A 15,174-nucleotide genomic window follows, 5' to 3' on the forward strand; every position below is an offset into this window, starting at 1 on the left:
GAAAGAGACATTTTTAGTCAGAATACAAGGGAAGGCCAAATGCAAATCAGAAATCAGGTTGAAAAGAATTATATGATGCTAAGTAAATGTTAGACTGCAATTTATATCTCTTTTCCAAAATATTCGGGGGGCCAAACTATACTTAGGCCCCACCCTCTCCTAGCTTTGGGGGGGCCTGGCCCCCGCTGCCCCCCCCCCCCCCCGTTCCTACGCCTATGCTCCATAGAATGGCAATTCCACCATAACCGCGAGGCATTTATACAGGAGGAATTGGGTCGAAATAATCACGGCCTCTATTAATACTGTTATTATGTTCTTTTTTTGTTTTATCAGTGCCACGAGTAATGATAGCACCTGTATCACTAAAATAATTCAAAATGGTTTTTTTTAGAAGTTCAAATGTGGTTGCTCCGATCCTGACGCTTTTTACCTTGAAAAACAAGGCCTATATAATTCATAATGTACAGGTGCTGGTGAAGGCTATAGTGGAGGGGAAAAAATGGGACGTGGAATTTTTTATAAAGAATAGTTTTTTAGAATAGTGTTTTTCGGTGGGTCGGGTAACACTAAACACCGTCACCTGCATTTTCTCTAGTCTTACCATATGATTTTGGATTTTGAGCTTGAATTGTCTTGGGGTCGAAATATCTTGGGACCGAAGTGACTGACATTCTTCAAAAGAAGGCGAGAAACGGTGTCAACTTCCTGTACACGAAGTCTGCAGTTTTTCTGACATAAATTCTTCAATTTTGGTGTTGTACAAACTGGAAATCGAATAGTTGTCTTATAAATGCCAAAAGTTGTCTTTTTGCACCCAGATCTGGGTATTGGTGGAGCTGAAAAGGCCGTTGTAGATGCGGCGCTTGCATTAAAGTCTCGGGGTCATGAAGTTGAGTTTGTGACAGCTCATCACGACCCTAGCCACTGCTTCAAAGAAACTCGCGATGGCAGTTTTAAAGTTACTGTTGCGGGTGACTGGTTACCAAGAAGTATTTTAGGACGTTTTTATGCTGTTTGTACATATGTACGCATGGTGTATGCAGCAGTATATCTGGTTTTCTTCAGTGACATTGCTTTTGATATTGTTTTCTGTGACCAAATATCAGCATGTGTGCCAATACTGAAATGTTCAAAAGGAAAAGTGTTATTTTACTGCCATTTTCCTGACATGTTACTTGCCAAGAGGGACACTCTTTTGAAAAGAATCTACAGAGCGCCTATAGACTTGTTAGAGGAATGGACAACTGGGATGGCACACGTTATTCTTGTGAACAGTAAATTTACTGGTGGGTATTTATAAAAAGAATGAATCACTTTACCAATGAAGTTTTAATTTGTAAAATAAAATCAGTTTGGTGACTTTTTTTTACCTAGTGGTAATAAACACAGTCTTGAAAGCATGAATGTAAATTAGAAAGTATCAAAAAAGCAAGGGCGTAGGAGCTGGGGCGGCACCTGCCGCCCCAATATTTCGAGAAGCGGCAAAATGCCGAACTCGTAAATTTTTGAAAAGGCTAGAAAATATAATTGAAAATAAATACAGCGGTCTTCCATTTATCGTTAAGTGCATAGGAGACTGAGATGTACACAGAATCTTGTCATATCGCTGACACCATGCTAGACCACCTTGATGACATGGTATTGTACAAGTCGATAATCCGCAATGACCAAGGTCGCTGTATTTTCACGCACCACAGACTCAGATTATAGGCAATACATTAATTTAATTAATGAAAGTTAATCGTATTTAATTGCTTACATCCAAAATTGCAATTAATGTTGTGTCTCAAATTCTGCCGACAAAGGACGGTATCTTGAGTAAAACACAAACGCAAGTCGGGATCTTTAGATGTCTTTACATAAAATATATTAAATATTTTTGACACTTAAACATATTGTTTGAAAGTCAAAGGCACCAATCATAATGATTAAATTCAACGCATAAAATGTAGAAAAATCCTCATAGACTTTACAGATCTAGTTAAATTAACAAGTATTACAGCTTCTGCATAAAAATATAAAAGGCCATTCAGCCTCGCAATTTTGCATTTCCAAATCGATCATTTGGTAAAAGAAACCTGAACTCCGTTCATTCAGCCTTAAACAGTGAACCGCGTTTTACCTTTATAATGCCATTTAATGACTAAAATGCCACAAGGATTGGATTACCCCTTTAAGTCACGGTCTTGTGCTAGATCCCCTACTTAGGACATTACTGGTTTTACCCTGGCAAGACATTGTCCTATCTAACATCGCACTGCCATTACAGTGTTTCAACATAGTAAACTGTAAATAGGGTTGAAAACTAAAAAAAAAAACGAGGTTCAACAAATACTGAGCAGTCTAACAAGTCGCTAGATTGCACCATTTACTCTTGCTATATGCAAAATTTTCCCCGGGCCACCCCGGACCCCGTTCATAGGAGGGGGACCCCAACTCCCACCCCACCCCCCTCTCCGCCGCCCCAATGTTCAAATCGTCCCTACGCCCCTAAAAAGTTGTGGTAAATAGGATTCAGGGGGATAGAAAGTCACTGGAACAGGATATCTTTTACTTAAATGGATTTTAAATCTTGTAAAACTTCTCTGTCCTGTGTTGGTATGTTTGTAATTCTTGACGCAATTACGGCACAGATACACACAAAATGTTGTATAAGCTTCTCAGTGAGGCTAGACTTGTTCAAATATATTGTGACCCAAGATTGCTTTTTACAAATAAATGGTCTAAGCATCTGGCCAGTTCAGGGGTTAAAAAAAAATTTCACACCACTCGCCCTGCAGGACTAGTAGCCAGTAATATCTACTCGCCCTTAGTGAACAGCCACTCGCCTTAATAATTGACACTTTTAATACTGTCACTTTTATGAAAGGTGTATTATGTACAATAGTATTATTTCCCGAAAAATATTTATTTTGAAAAGTGTCTAAAAAATTTGGACACAATAATCATCGTCCATCCACCCGTGTTGAAAGAGATGAAAAAAAAAACGTTAAAGATTATCGGTAATTATTCAGTTGATAAACTAAGTAATTGACCTTGTTTTCATGATCAATTTACACCCCCTCAAAGAGCTAAAAGAAGTGTGTCAGTATCTTGACATCTGAAGTGGAGATCAAAGCGGTATTTTTGCTCAAGATTGTCATGGCATTACGTCATGTTTTCGCGCCATGTGACACATCACTGTCTGATCGTACCGCATCGGCTCTTAAAATTGCTGGGAAATAGAAATCAATAAAAAGTTTCTTCTTTAATTTATCAAAAGCAAATGTGCTATATCCCGTATAAAAGGTAAATGTCTCAAACGATAGTTACTATAGTGGATATCCTACCTCTGTGACCTATTTGCCCTCAAGGAATTTTACATTATTGTTTGACAAAAAAAACTTTTAAATTGTTGGTCAAAAAATACATGTACAAAGATTCATTTAAAACTTATTAAAAACCGCAATGACATCACATTCCTTTATTTTAAAATCGCATTTCTATTTACGTTCACGAGGTCACGTAACCTATTCTGCCGCACTAACAAAAATCTGTTTGCCAAAAATCGTTTTACTCCATGTATTGTAATTGCTGGCTATTTTTCATTATTTTTTATTCTGTCTTTTGTTCTTTCTGGTCAAAAGTCTGAATTTTATGCCCAGAGTATTCATCATTTATTTACTTTTAGAAAGAAATAAGTAACTAAGATCGCGCTGTTTGAATTTTTACAAATGATTATATGAAAAATCGACCTTTTTTATAGAATTTTGCCTACATTTCTGTCGATATCTTATTAAAATCATTATAGAATTCAAATAGTATTATTTCTCAAGAGGTGTTGAAAACTTGAAGGGAAAATGTTAAAAAATGAATGCACTACGCACAGTTTTTGTGTACGTGTCGATGTAAATTAGATATTTAATATACGATAGGTCGCACGTGCCTGTGGAATGGAAAATTACTGGCATGACGTTTTGATATCTTTACGATTCGCGGGTAAATTCCAGTCAATCCAGGTAGCGACTGAACCATCTCAAAGTTTGTTGATGTTTTGGAGTTGTAATTTCTGAATTTTGGTAAAGTAAGGACGTAAAAAACCACTCGCCCGATTGGTCGAGTATACAGCAAGGTCCACTCTTCCTACTCAGACTTTAACTCGCCAATGCCAGCTGGCGAGTGGAATTTTACACCCCTGCAGTTATTTAGGGAACAGACATTAAAAGTATTGCAGTTTTGGTGTTTTGAATAATTATGAAGTATGGGCCTACATTGTATACAAAGGTTATAAATCATACATATTCCAGTGTTTTTGAGTGTTGAGTATGCAGCTTATCCATAACACTGATGCTAGGTGTAAAGTCCTGATTCAGGTGTTAAGTCCTGATTCAGGTGTAAAGTCCTGATTCAGGTGTTAAGTCCTGATTCACACAAAGTCTTTTTCCAGAGTAAAACAAACCCTGAATATGTAGAGGCATTCATACATACTTTGAACACAACCAATGTTACCAGTTCATACCTAAACGAATATTAGTAAAATCAGTTAATTTCTTATATGAATTTACACCATTCTTAAGTGATTTTCAAAATAAGCAAACCCATTTAATTAATCATTAAAAGCTACACCCCTACCAAACTTACAGAACTTCATAGATCATAAAATTAATTAATTACATAATGTTTTGATAAGAAGCACTGATCAAAGACACTTTCAATAAAATTTGTTGATCCACATCATAAATAATGATGCAAACAACACCCTAATTGCTTTGTTTTGACAGCTGTGCACAATAAACACACTTCCAAGGGGCCCAGGTCAATTAGCATAAATTCCATAATGTTGACAAGTGATCTATGGATTTTAATGGTTGTAATGGTAACCACACCTTTTATTACACCAATCTGTTGTCTCACTTTTACATAATTTGCCATAGTTGAATGATAGAATGCAAATAATAACTTGTTTTTGGGTCATCTATGTACTTTTCCATCCATCAATAGCTATTGTAATATATATAAAGTCTAGTGTGATTTTCAGAAAATGCCACCTGAATTAAAAGTGATAATTATCAATAAATTCCAATTATAACCACAAGTTTTTCTGAAACTGATCTTTTATTAACAGTTTAAACTTCACAAATATGCTTTTGTGGGCTTCATTGCCAATACATTTAATTGGTATTTTTCATTTAAACTGTCAGTGTAGTAGAATGCGTTAAAAGGAGTATCTATGGAGTAATGCATAGATGCGTTAAAAGGAGTATCTATGGAGTAATGCATAGATGCGTTAAAAGGAGTATCTATGGAGTAAAGGGTTAATTAAGGTAGTGGGCCCATAATGTAATTGACAGCACCACTTGCCTGTATGACTTTGTATCCTGTTTGCTGTTTCGGCATTCTTTGGCTGTGAAAGAAGCTCAAAGCATATCATATGGCTTGCCATCAAAATCTGAGAATGACAAAGTTGCTTACTGTATGTAACGGAACGAAAATTGCCGATTGTCCTTATGGGTACACTACCTTAATTTATCCAGTGTTGCATATACTTATGATGAAATGAAACTATTAAGACCATACTCCTGTTTGTTACTTGGTTTATTCACTAGCAACACATTTCTCCTCAGCTAAATCTAGTAGAATGTGAACATCTTGTATGAACACATATTTAAAAAAATTTGATATACCCCAGGAAATGCTCTGCCCTTGAAGTGTGGTACTTCATCAGGAATTAATATGATTTAACCTTCACCATGCTAAATTTCTAAAATGGACTGGTCCAGTCATTCAATTTGGGCAGCATCACTAAGTGACTTATTATTCAAAGAGGTGTTTACTGAAAATTTACTGACTTAATAGTGAACAGTGCAGACCATGATCAGTCTGCACAGACGTGCAGGCAGATACTGGTCTGCACTGACCGCAAATTCAAAACCACATGCTGCCAGCAGGCTAAAGGTTAAGTACCACCAATATTCATTAAAGGGAACACATTTAGACTAAAAATATTCTCAGGAAGTCATATTTTTAAGTCTGACACAGATTCTGTTATTAATAAATAAAGTGTTTATTTTCAGGTGTGTTTGTAATTTGATCATTAAAAAATACAGATAGGACAGGGTTGAATGATTGTGTACTGGTAACAAACACTTGAATATTAATATGTAAACCATTATCGTTTTTCAGCATCTGTCTTCCAAAACACATTTATGTCACTGGGCAAATGTAAACCATCAGTCCTGTATCCTATACCGGACTTCACAGCATTCAATAAGCCAGTGGATGAACCTGTCGATGATCTTCTACCCAGCAATAAAAAACTTGTATTCCTGTCTATCAACAGATATGAACGCAAGAAAAATTTATCACTGGCAATACAAGCGTTTGGTAAGATCCTAAAGTTGGAAATACGTGGCATTGATTTGATTTTACATTTTTATCAGTTTTAGAATGTTACAGCAGTCTGTCATATAATTTGTATACTTCTAAATACACCAGAATCCCTACTTTAATATTCATTTCATGTGAAAAAAGGTTATTTTTATAAAGCAATTAATATATTATTTTAATAATGACTAAAATTAATGGTAATTTATACTCTGCAGAAATATGCTATGCTCATTTGATTAGTGGAGATTGCTGCATGCCTGTGTCAGCAAAACCTGTCTGATGTATTCAATGGTCCACATGTATTCTCTGAAACAGCCTTGCATTATATTTATATATTGATATGATTTATAAGCTTATGTTGAGGTCCTAGTCAGTATATAGTTCTGTTGATCTCCTTGAAAGTAATATTGACTGCGGAGTAGGTCGTTAATACATGTTACCTACAGGTCAGCAATACTACAAGTTGACCTCAACTTGGTCTTAGAGTTTGTACTTGATTGTGAAAGTAATTGAACATTATTTTCTGATAGTATTTAGAGTAAAGGTAGTTCTGCATGTTCATATCATTTTTTTCTACAGTAAAGAATTTGATTTAACCAGGATTTTTCAAAAACATTAGGGTATACTAAGAAAGTTTGGCCGATAAAAAGATAGGGTTGTATGCTTGAGGTCTTGCTAGACTTCTTTGAAAAATATGGACCTAAATCAAGTTTTCATAATGAGATCCTGTTGTAAAAATTTTGATGACATTTTTATATACAGAAAATATTCTGTGAAGTAGAATTCAATGAAACTTCTCACTGTAAAAAATTGGTCTGTTTGCTTATTATTTTTGAGATATTTTTGAAAGAGTAAAGTGATCTGGTCCTCAAATTATGACAACTTTTGGATTTATTTTCTGTGTCCACATTTTTAATCGTGATAGATAGTAATTCTCAGTCTTATCAATTAACACAAAAGTTGCCATTTAATCTTGATCTGATTTATCTAGGCTTTAGCCTACGTTTCATGGTTAAATGATGGTTATGTTATCATTTCCAGTTTTCCAAATGTGCAAAACTAAAAATAGGTCATTTATTTTGTTGTATTTATTAAACTAAAGCAGGCAAGCTTCCAGTTCTGTTTGAGCCCCCGCTCGCTTAGCTCAGTAGGGAGAGCGTTATGTATACGGATCGCATATGTTCTCCGTGACGATTTGATAGAAGACATTGTGTCTGAAATCATTCGTCCTCCACCTGTGGTAATTCATGTGGGGAAGTTGGCAGTTACTTGCGGAGAACAGGTTTGTACTGGTACAGAATCCAGGAAGACTGGTTAGGTTAACTGCCCACCGTTACATGACTGAAATACTGTTGAAAAACGGTGTTAAACCCAAAACAAACAAACACAGTTCTATTTGTTTGAAACTGAGGCACTTTAAAATGATGGTGACTGTAAATAAAAACTAAGTTTTTGGCAGTATTTATGATAATCCAAAAGTTGGAGCAAGCTGCTTTGAAACTATTTATTGTTTTATCTTTAACCTGTGAAGTTTTCGATAACTAAATACTGTGCTGTTACAAAATATACCTAAAAGCTTTGCAATAAACACCAAGGTATGTTGGCGCCAGTTTTAAACAGATAATATAAAGTTACATCATTATGATTGATCTTGGAATAGAAAGCAAGTTTAAAACTAAGAGAAGAATATTATCAATATTTGAGTTATTGAATGTATAAAATATTATCATTTCATTTGATTTTCAGGACAACTGAAGGATAAGATCTCAAAATCTGAAGGCGACAGGATTCATTTGATAATGGCGGGTGGTTACGATGAAAGAGTTACTGAAAACAAGGAGCATTATCTAGAGCTTAGACGTCTGTGTGATAAATTAGGTATCAATGAAGATGTGACATTCCTACGTTCCATTAGTGACATGCAGAAACGAGTACTGCTCGAAAACTGTGATTGTTTAATATACACGCCAGATAAGGAACATTTTGGCATAGTGCCAATAGAAGCTATGTATATGAAATGTCCAGTTATTGCTTGCAGTAGTGGTGGTCCACTAGAAACAGTTGTTGATGGAAAAACAGGATACCTTCGGGAAGGACTTCCTGACCAATTTGCAGAAGCAATGGAAAGAATAGTGTGTGATCCAAAATCTGCCGAAAAACTAGGCGAGGCAGGAAAGAAACATGTTGAGGAGAAATTTTCATTCAGGGCATTTACAGACCAACTAAATACAGTTATTACTGATTTAGTTAAATAAGCAATTTTTTCATTCATTTTCATGTAGTAATACATAAGAAAAATAAATACAGAAATAATTTGTTGAAAATGTCTAAAATGTATAAGTGCTATTTCTTATATTTCTGAATTTTTGATGCAGTGTCACAAATATATTTCTTAATAATATATGACACTTGAGTTGTCTCATACATTACTGCATATTGTAGGACGATTGTATTTATTGTTCAAACTAAGGTTGATACGGTATGTAGGCAGTAAATATATATGTGGTCATGTTTTTTTTATATTCTTTTCTGTATATGTATATAAGGCTGAATTAGCATGCTTTTTTCCAATCAGTGTGATTTGTGAGGGAAAATGTAAGAACACTGACAAATGGAGGGAATGGTTTGCATGTTGCTTTCAAAATGAATTATCAAAACTAATGCCATTGTGTCAGTTTAAAATCTTGCATGAGGTTTTTGTAAATATTTGCCTCCAAGCACGATTACAGCAGGTAGCTGTCAGCTGATACGAGCAATGCATTGTAATTTTACTTGATAAACTTTGAGGTTATCAGCAGTTTCAAAGTGAATTTGGCTTTTATTGAAGACTAGATTAATGATTTCCAGACTTCCAAGGTAGTTGATTGGTTTGCTCTGAAAAAATCCATAGTTTCATTTATATTATTTCATCATTGGCAAAGAAAAACTACTTTTCAGAACACAACTGAACTTCAGTCAAATGCCAGAAAAAAATACTATCAAAAATATCTGTTTTGGTGATGTGCTACAATTTGTCTTTTCCCAGAAACCATAAAATCTCATTTTGTTTGGTTACTAGCAAACTGTGTATATTTTGATTTTTGGATCAATTTTAAGATGCATGGTAATAATCAACTGGCTTCATTCAATATTAAAGGTAAATCAAGTAGAGTCCAGTAAGAGCAGATGAAACCAGGAGTCACAAATTCAGTCCTTGCTCCTCTAAATTAAAACAACCAGTTTTCTTCGAAAACCTGGTTAACTACTAACATCTGAATACATTTGTACAGGTCGTGTATATTGGTGCTATACATCTTGTGCAGGGAAGCTTCTGGAATTTTAGCTTCTGTATCTTGCACTTTCCTTCCACGAAATACACAAACATTCCTCTGGATGAGTTGCCCATATTGGTTATTGGTCAGTCAGGGGTGTAACTGTTTTAAGTTATGGAGCCTACTTCAGTTACTTTTTCAACATAATTCAAGCATTTTTAACTCGACTATTCAAAGAATAGTCTAGCTATTCTACTCACCCTGGCGTCGGCGTCACACCTTGGTTAAGCTTTTGCATGCAAGTACATACAGCTATCATTTAAAGGCATATAGCTTTGAAACTTATTTATTCTTTTTCTAGGTCAATTACCAACCTCACTGGGTCAAGTTCCATAACTCTAACATGTATTTTGAGCAAATTATGCCCCATTTTGGACTTAGAAAATTCTGGTTAAAGTTTTACATGCAAGTAAATGTCTCCAAAACTATTACAGATATTAAATTGAAACTTCACATGTGTCTTCTGGGTTATAAAACTAGTTGATAGCACCAAGTCCCATAACTCTGACATGTATTTTGGGCAAATTATGCCCCCTTTTGGACTTAGAAAATCCTGGTTAAAGTTTTGCGTGCAAGTACATACAGCTATTACCATAAGGCATATAGCTTTAAAACTTATTTATTCTTTTTCTGGGTCAATTACCAGCCTCACTGGGTCAAGTTCCATAATTCTAAACATGTATTTTGAGCAAATTATGCCCCCTTTTGGACTTAGAAAATTCTGGTTAAAGTTTTACATGTATGCAAGTTACTATCCCCAAAACTAATGCAGATATTGAATTGAAACTTAACATGTTTCTTCGGGGTTATAAAACTAGTTGATAGCATCAAGTCCCATAACTGTGATATGTATTTTGGTCAAATTATGTCCCGTTTCGAACTTAAAACTCTTTTGATATTTAACATTTTGGGTAATAATTTCCTGCTTCTGTGACAATATTTCGAATAGTCGAGCTTGGCTGTCTTACGGACAGCTCTTGTATAACCTGTAGTAGTTATAAAATATAGTTACTTTAGGTAAGTTATTCAAAAAAAGTCTTTTTGCTGTTTTCACAAAGTTGACCTTTAAAGTGAAATTAGTAGCAAACTGTGGTTAATCCAATTTTCTTTTAGTCTGATCATGACCTGATAAGCATAATGGGATGTTAAGAGTTTTATAACTTTAAAACTTTTGCATAAAACTTCATCAGCCTTGCGTAAAAAAATTTACTGCATAGCTGGAAAGATAGAAGTTCAGGGATTCAGGAAATAATTGCATTAGTCTCATTCAAAATGGGGAATTGGCACAGGAGGGCTTTGTAATATTTAAGAAATAATAAGTTACCAAATGTGGTTTATCGTAGAATAACCTGAGTTTTGAGTTCTTATGCGTAAGAATATATCACAAAGGCCGTAGGCCTGAATGGTATATTGTTACGCATAAGAACGAAAAACTCGGGTTATTCTACGATAAATCACATTTGGGAACTTACTATTTCGATTCTAACACGACATATTAGTATCAGCAGTGTTAGAAAAAATAGTGACTACTTTTTACAACTGTGCTACGCCCCTGGATCGGATGACGTCATTGCACGTGAAAGTTTATTGCAGAATAACCCTAGATAGATTTTGCTCTACATGTATGTAGGTTATTCGCTGGTCGTGTTAGAATTTATGATAACTGAAACAAGTTATGAAAATATAAGCAATAACTCAAATGGGTTATAAACTGCGATAACCTGAAACAGTTACACCCCTGACTGTTGGTGGTGACTAATAAATAAGTTTATCAAATGGATTTTAACTTTTAAATGCACCAGTATAATTATGTACTTCTAATTTTTCCAAAATAAATATCTATCAATTGTTGGACTGTGTATCTTTTTGATTGACCCAACTTAAAATTGTATATTAACTGTTTATATGGTAATTGGGTTTGTCAAGAGTTTTGTTGGGAAATAAAAAAAATGAAACCGAGTAAATCTTCTTGTCTTGCTTATTCTCGCGATTTGATTTTTTTATGAAATAATCAAGGCTTTCGTGGTTTATAGTCCGATTTACCAGGATTCCATTTTTAAGTGTGAAAAAATTAACCACTTGGGCATCTGTCCAAGAAGATGAATGACTAACTGTAGTAATGCTAACAATTAAGCCGAACCTTATCCATTCAAGAAGTAGTGAACAGAACATCATGTGACAATTTGACGGCCTAATCAACATCGTAGTGTTCTTTTAACAGTCTGAACGTCACCTGATGTTAATCGCAGGATTTGCAACTCCTGACTTCCTTCCTTGTTTTATTGCCAAATCGTACAAATTGAATACTTTGTGATAGCAAACCTATACATGTCAAATCAGCGGTGAAAATGTGTGTGAAGTTTCAAACCATTCCCACTTAAGTTTACTGTTAATCAGGTGTTCCAGGGTTCCTACTTTTTTAAATGCCTCCTACTTTTTGATGAAAACCTACTCCTACCTTTTTGCTTGACATAACAAGAGCTGTCCGTAAGACAGCGCGCTCCTCTGTTCGGCAATTTGACAGTAAAATGAATACATGTAGAGATGGTACCTACCCAAATAAATCAAAGGGGGACAACTCTGAATTGACCTATAAACTGAAGCCAACATTAAACATTGGTCAAAAGTGAAAGGAGAATCAGATACTATAGTAGGTCCTTTTTCAAACAACTTATTAGAAAGACAAAATATGACCTATATTTGTTTAAATCCTTTGTATTCAACATACAATATGCACGCTTTTCTCATGACTTACACCGACAGTTATTTTGTAAGTTGTAGTGAGGCCCTGATAGAAAGTTTAGTAATGCATGAAGATGATATAGAATAATGCATAAATTCCTTTGAAGAAAATTAACGACTTTAAGGAACGTTAAATATTAAGTTTTGATCTTTTAGTCGAAGTTATTTATTTATTGTTCTCTATGGTGATACATTGGTTTACACAACATTTATATATCAAAATGTAAAATGTATATATCCAACAATGAGAAATAACAAAAAAAGTTAAATTGGTAACACAAAAATTCATTGTCATCAAATATAATTACAATGTTTTAAGGTAGTGGTTGTAATTACTACATTTTAAGGTAGCTGATAGGTAAAGACTCCATGTAATGTATTCACACCCGTTAACCGGTTGCGAGCAAAACAGTTCGTGGCGGACAAAACAGTTCTCCGATATTTTTGCCGACATCTATATTGGGGTAAGTATTTTCGATCTAAGAATTGGTTGGTGCAAAATATGTTAAAAATCTTTATTTCTATAAAAAGTAGCATGAACAAAGAACATGCCATGTGTTTCCCGTTTAAAGGTAATGTATATTAAGTAAGTTATGGCGGGTTAAAAGTGTGATTTTGTTGAAAAAAAAAATGCGAAAACGAAAGTTTATCGTGATATATTTAATTCACTTTTCAACGTACGGCTATTCTATTAACGTCAACCTTTAAAATAATGTTTGCTCTGAATATTGTCCAACTTTTAACCGACAAAACGCAATATTCAACGAGTTATAGGCATCCAAATATGACATGCTCGAAAAAATGTGTGGCGGCATTGCACAGTTCAAAATTATTTGTGTGGCGAGACTAAGCGGTTCTGTGTCTTTTGTGATTTTAGATTAACAAGAGCTCATCGAACACGAAATGCCCCCCTTGATGCATTCAGTAATTGCACAAGGAACAGAAATTATATGCTCACTGTAAACAAAAGTTCTACCATTCTGGTTTAATCTGACCTTGACCTTTAACCTATTAACCTAACAAGAGATTACAGAGTGTTCTTGGCACCATCCACTGAGCCATTTTTGAATGTTCCAAATTTCAAGACTAGCTCAAGGTCAATATCAATGTCAAATTTCATTTCAGTATAAACCAATGTGTATGTGGTCCAAATTTGAAAGCTGTGGCTTTAAAAATGTGAAAGCAGGTCACTAGATCAATTTCAAGGTAAAAGTTCATTTCGGTAGACAGAACTATGCATGTGCTTCAAATTTGAAGGCTTAGCTTGAGAAATGTGAAAGTAGGTAATAGGTAAAAATCAATGTCAAATTTCAATTTAGAACACAAAGATACGCAGGCAATTCAAATTTGAAGCCTGTAGCTTCAGAAATGTGAAAGTAGGTCACTAGGTCAATCTCAAGATCAAAGTTCATTTCGGTACACAAAACTATGCATGTGGTTCAAATTTGAAGGCTGTAGCTTGAGAAATGTGAAAGTAGGTCACCAGGTCAATCTCAAGATGAATGTTCATTTCAGTACAAAAAACTATGCTTGTGGTTCAAATTTGAAGGCTGTAGCTTGAGAAAAGTGAAAGTAGGTCACTAGGTCAAAATCAAGGTCAAATTTTATTTTGGAACAAAACACTATGCATGTGGTCCAAATTTAAAGCCTGTACCTTCAAAAATGTGAAAGTAGGTCACTAGGTCAATAACAAGGTCAAAGTTTTTTTCGGTACACAAACCTATGCAAGTGGTCCAAATTTGAAGGCTGTAGCTACAGAAATGTGAAAGTAGGTCACTAGGTCAAGATCAAGGTCAACTCATGTCAAGGGTCATCTTGCCACTCAAAACTATACATGTGGTCCAAATTTGAATGATGTAAGTTATGGACATGAAGGTTCTAAGTTTTTCCCTATATAAGTCTATATGAACCATATGACCCCTGGGCGGGGCCATATTTGACCCTAGAGGGATCATTTGAACAAACTTGGTAGAGAACCACTAAATGATGCTACATTACAAAATATCAAAGCCACAGTCTTTGTGGTTTGGACAAGAAGATTTTCACAGTTTTTCCCTATATAAGTCTATGTAAACCATGTGACCCCCAGGGCGGAGCCATATATTAGACCCTAGGGGAATCATTTGAACAATCTTAGTAGAGGACCACTAGATGATGTCATATACAAAATATCAAAGCCCTAGGCCATGTGGTTTTGGACAAGAGGTTTTTCAAAGTTTTTCCTATATAAGTCTATATAAACCACGTGACCCCGGGGGTGGAGCCATATTTGACCCCAGGGAAATAATCTGAACAATCTTGGTAGAGGACCACTAGATTTTGCTACGTAACAAATATCAAAGCCCTAGGCCCTATGGTTTTGGACAAGAAGATCTGAAACCGTTTTAACTGTTCCTGGCCAATGTGACCTTGACCTTTGACCTAATGACCTCAAAATCAATAGGGGTCATCTGCTGGTCATGGCCAACCTATTAATTTTCCTGACACTAGGCCCAAATGTTCTAGAGTTATTGCCTGGAAACCATTTTACTGTTCCTGGTCACTGTGACCTTGACCTTTGACATACTGATCTCAAAATCAATAGGGGTCATGTGCTGATAATGAGCAACCTCCCTATCAACTTTCGTGACCCTAGGCCTAAGCGTTCTTGAGTTATCACCCGGAAACCGTTTTACTGTTCAGGGTCACTGTGACCTTGACCTTTAACATACTGACCTCAAAATCAATAGGGGTCATCTGCTGGTCATTACCAGCC

At 35.3% G+C, this 15,174-nt stretch overlaps 1 protein-coding gene across 1 annotated transcript; it reads left to right on the top strand.

The window, feature by feature from the left end:
* Window positions 1-667: 667 nt before the first annotated feature.
* LOC123525895 (alpha-1,3/1,6-mannosyltransferase ALG2-like) lies at window positions 668-8,695 on the top strand. The gene is made up of 3 exons (XM_053537930.1): window positions 668-1,286; window positions 6,163-6,363; window positions 8,113-8,695. The coding sequence occupies exons 1-3, from the start codon at window positions 791-793 to the stop codon at window positions 8,619-8,621; spliced, it is 1,206 nt and encodes a 401-aa protein (XP_053393905.1). The 5' UTR covers window positions 668-790; the 3' UTR covers window positions 8,622-8,695.
* Window positions 8,696-15,174: the final 6,479 nt, after the last annotated feature.

Source organism: Mercenaria mercenaria, chromosome 3 (assembly GCF_021730395.1).
Source record: "Mercenaria mercenaria strain notata chromosome 3, MADL_Memer_1, whole genome shotgun sequence".
NCBI classification, from domain to species: domain Eukaryota; kingdom Metazoa; phylum Mollusca; class Bivalvia; order Venerida; family Veneridae; genus Mercenaria; species Mercenaria mercenaria.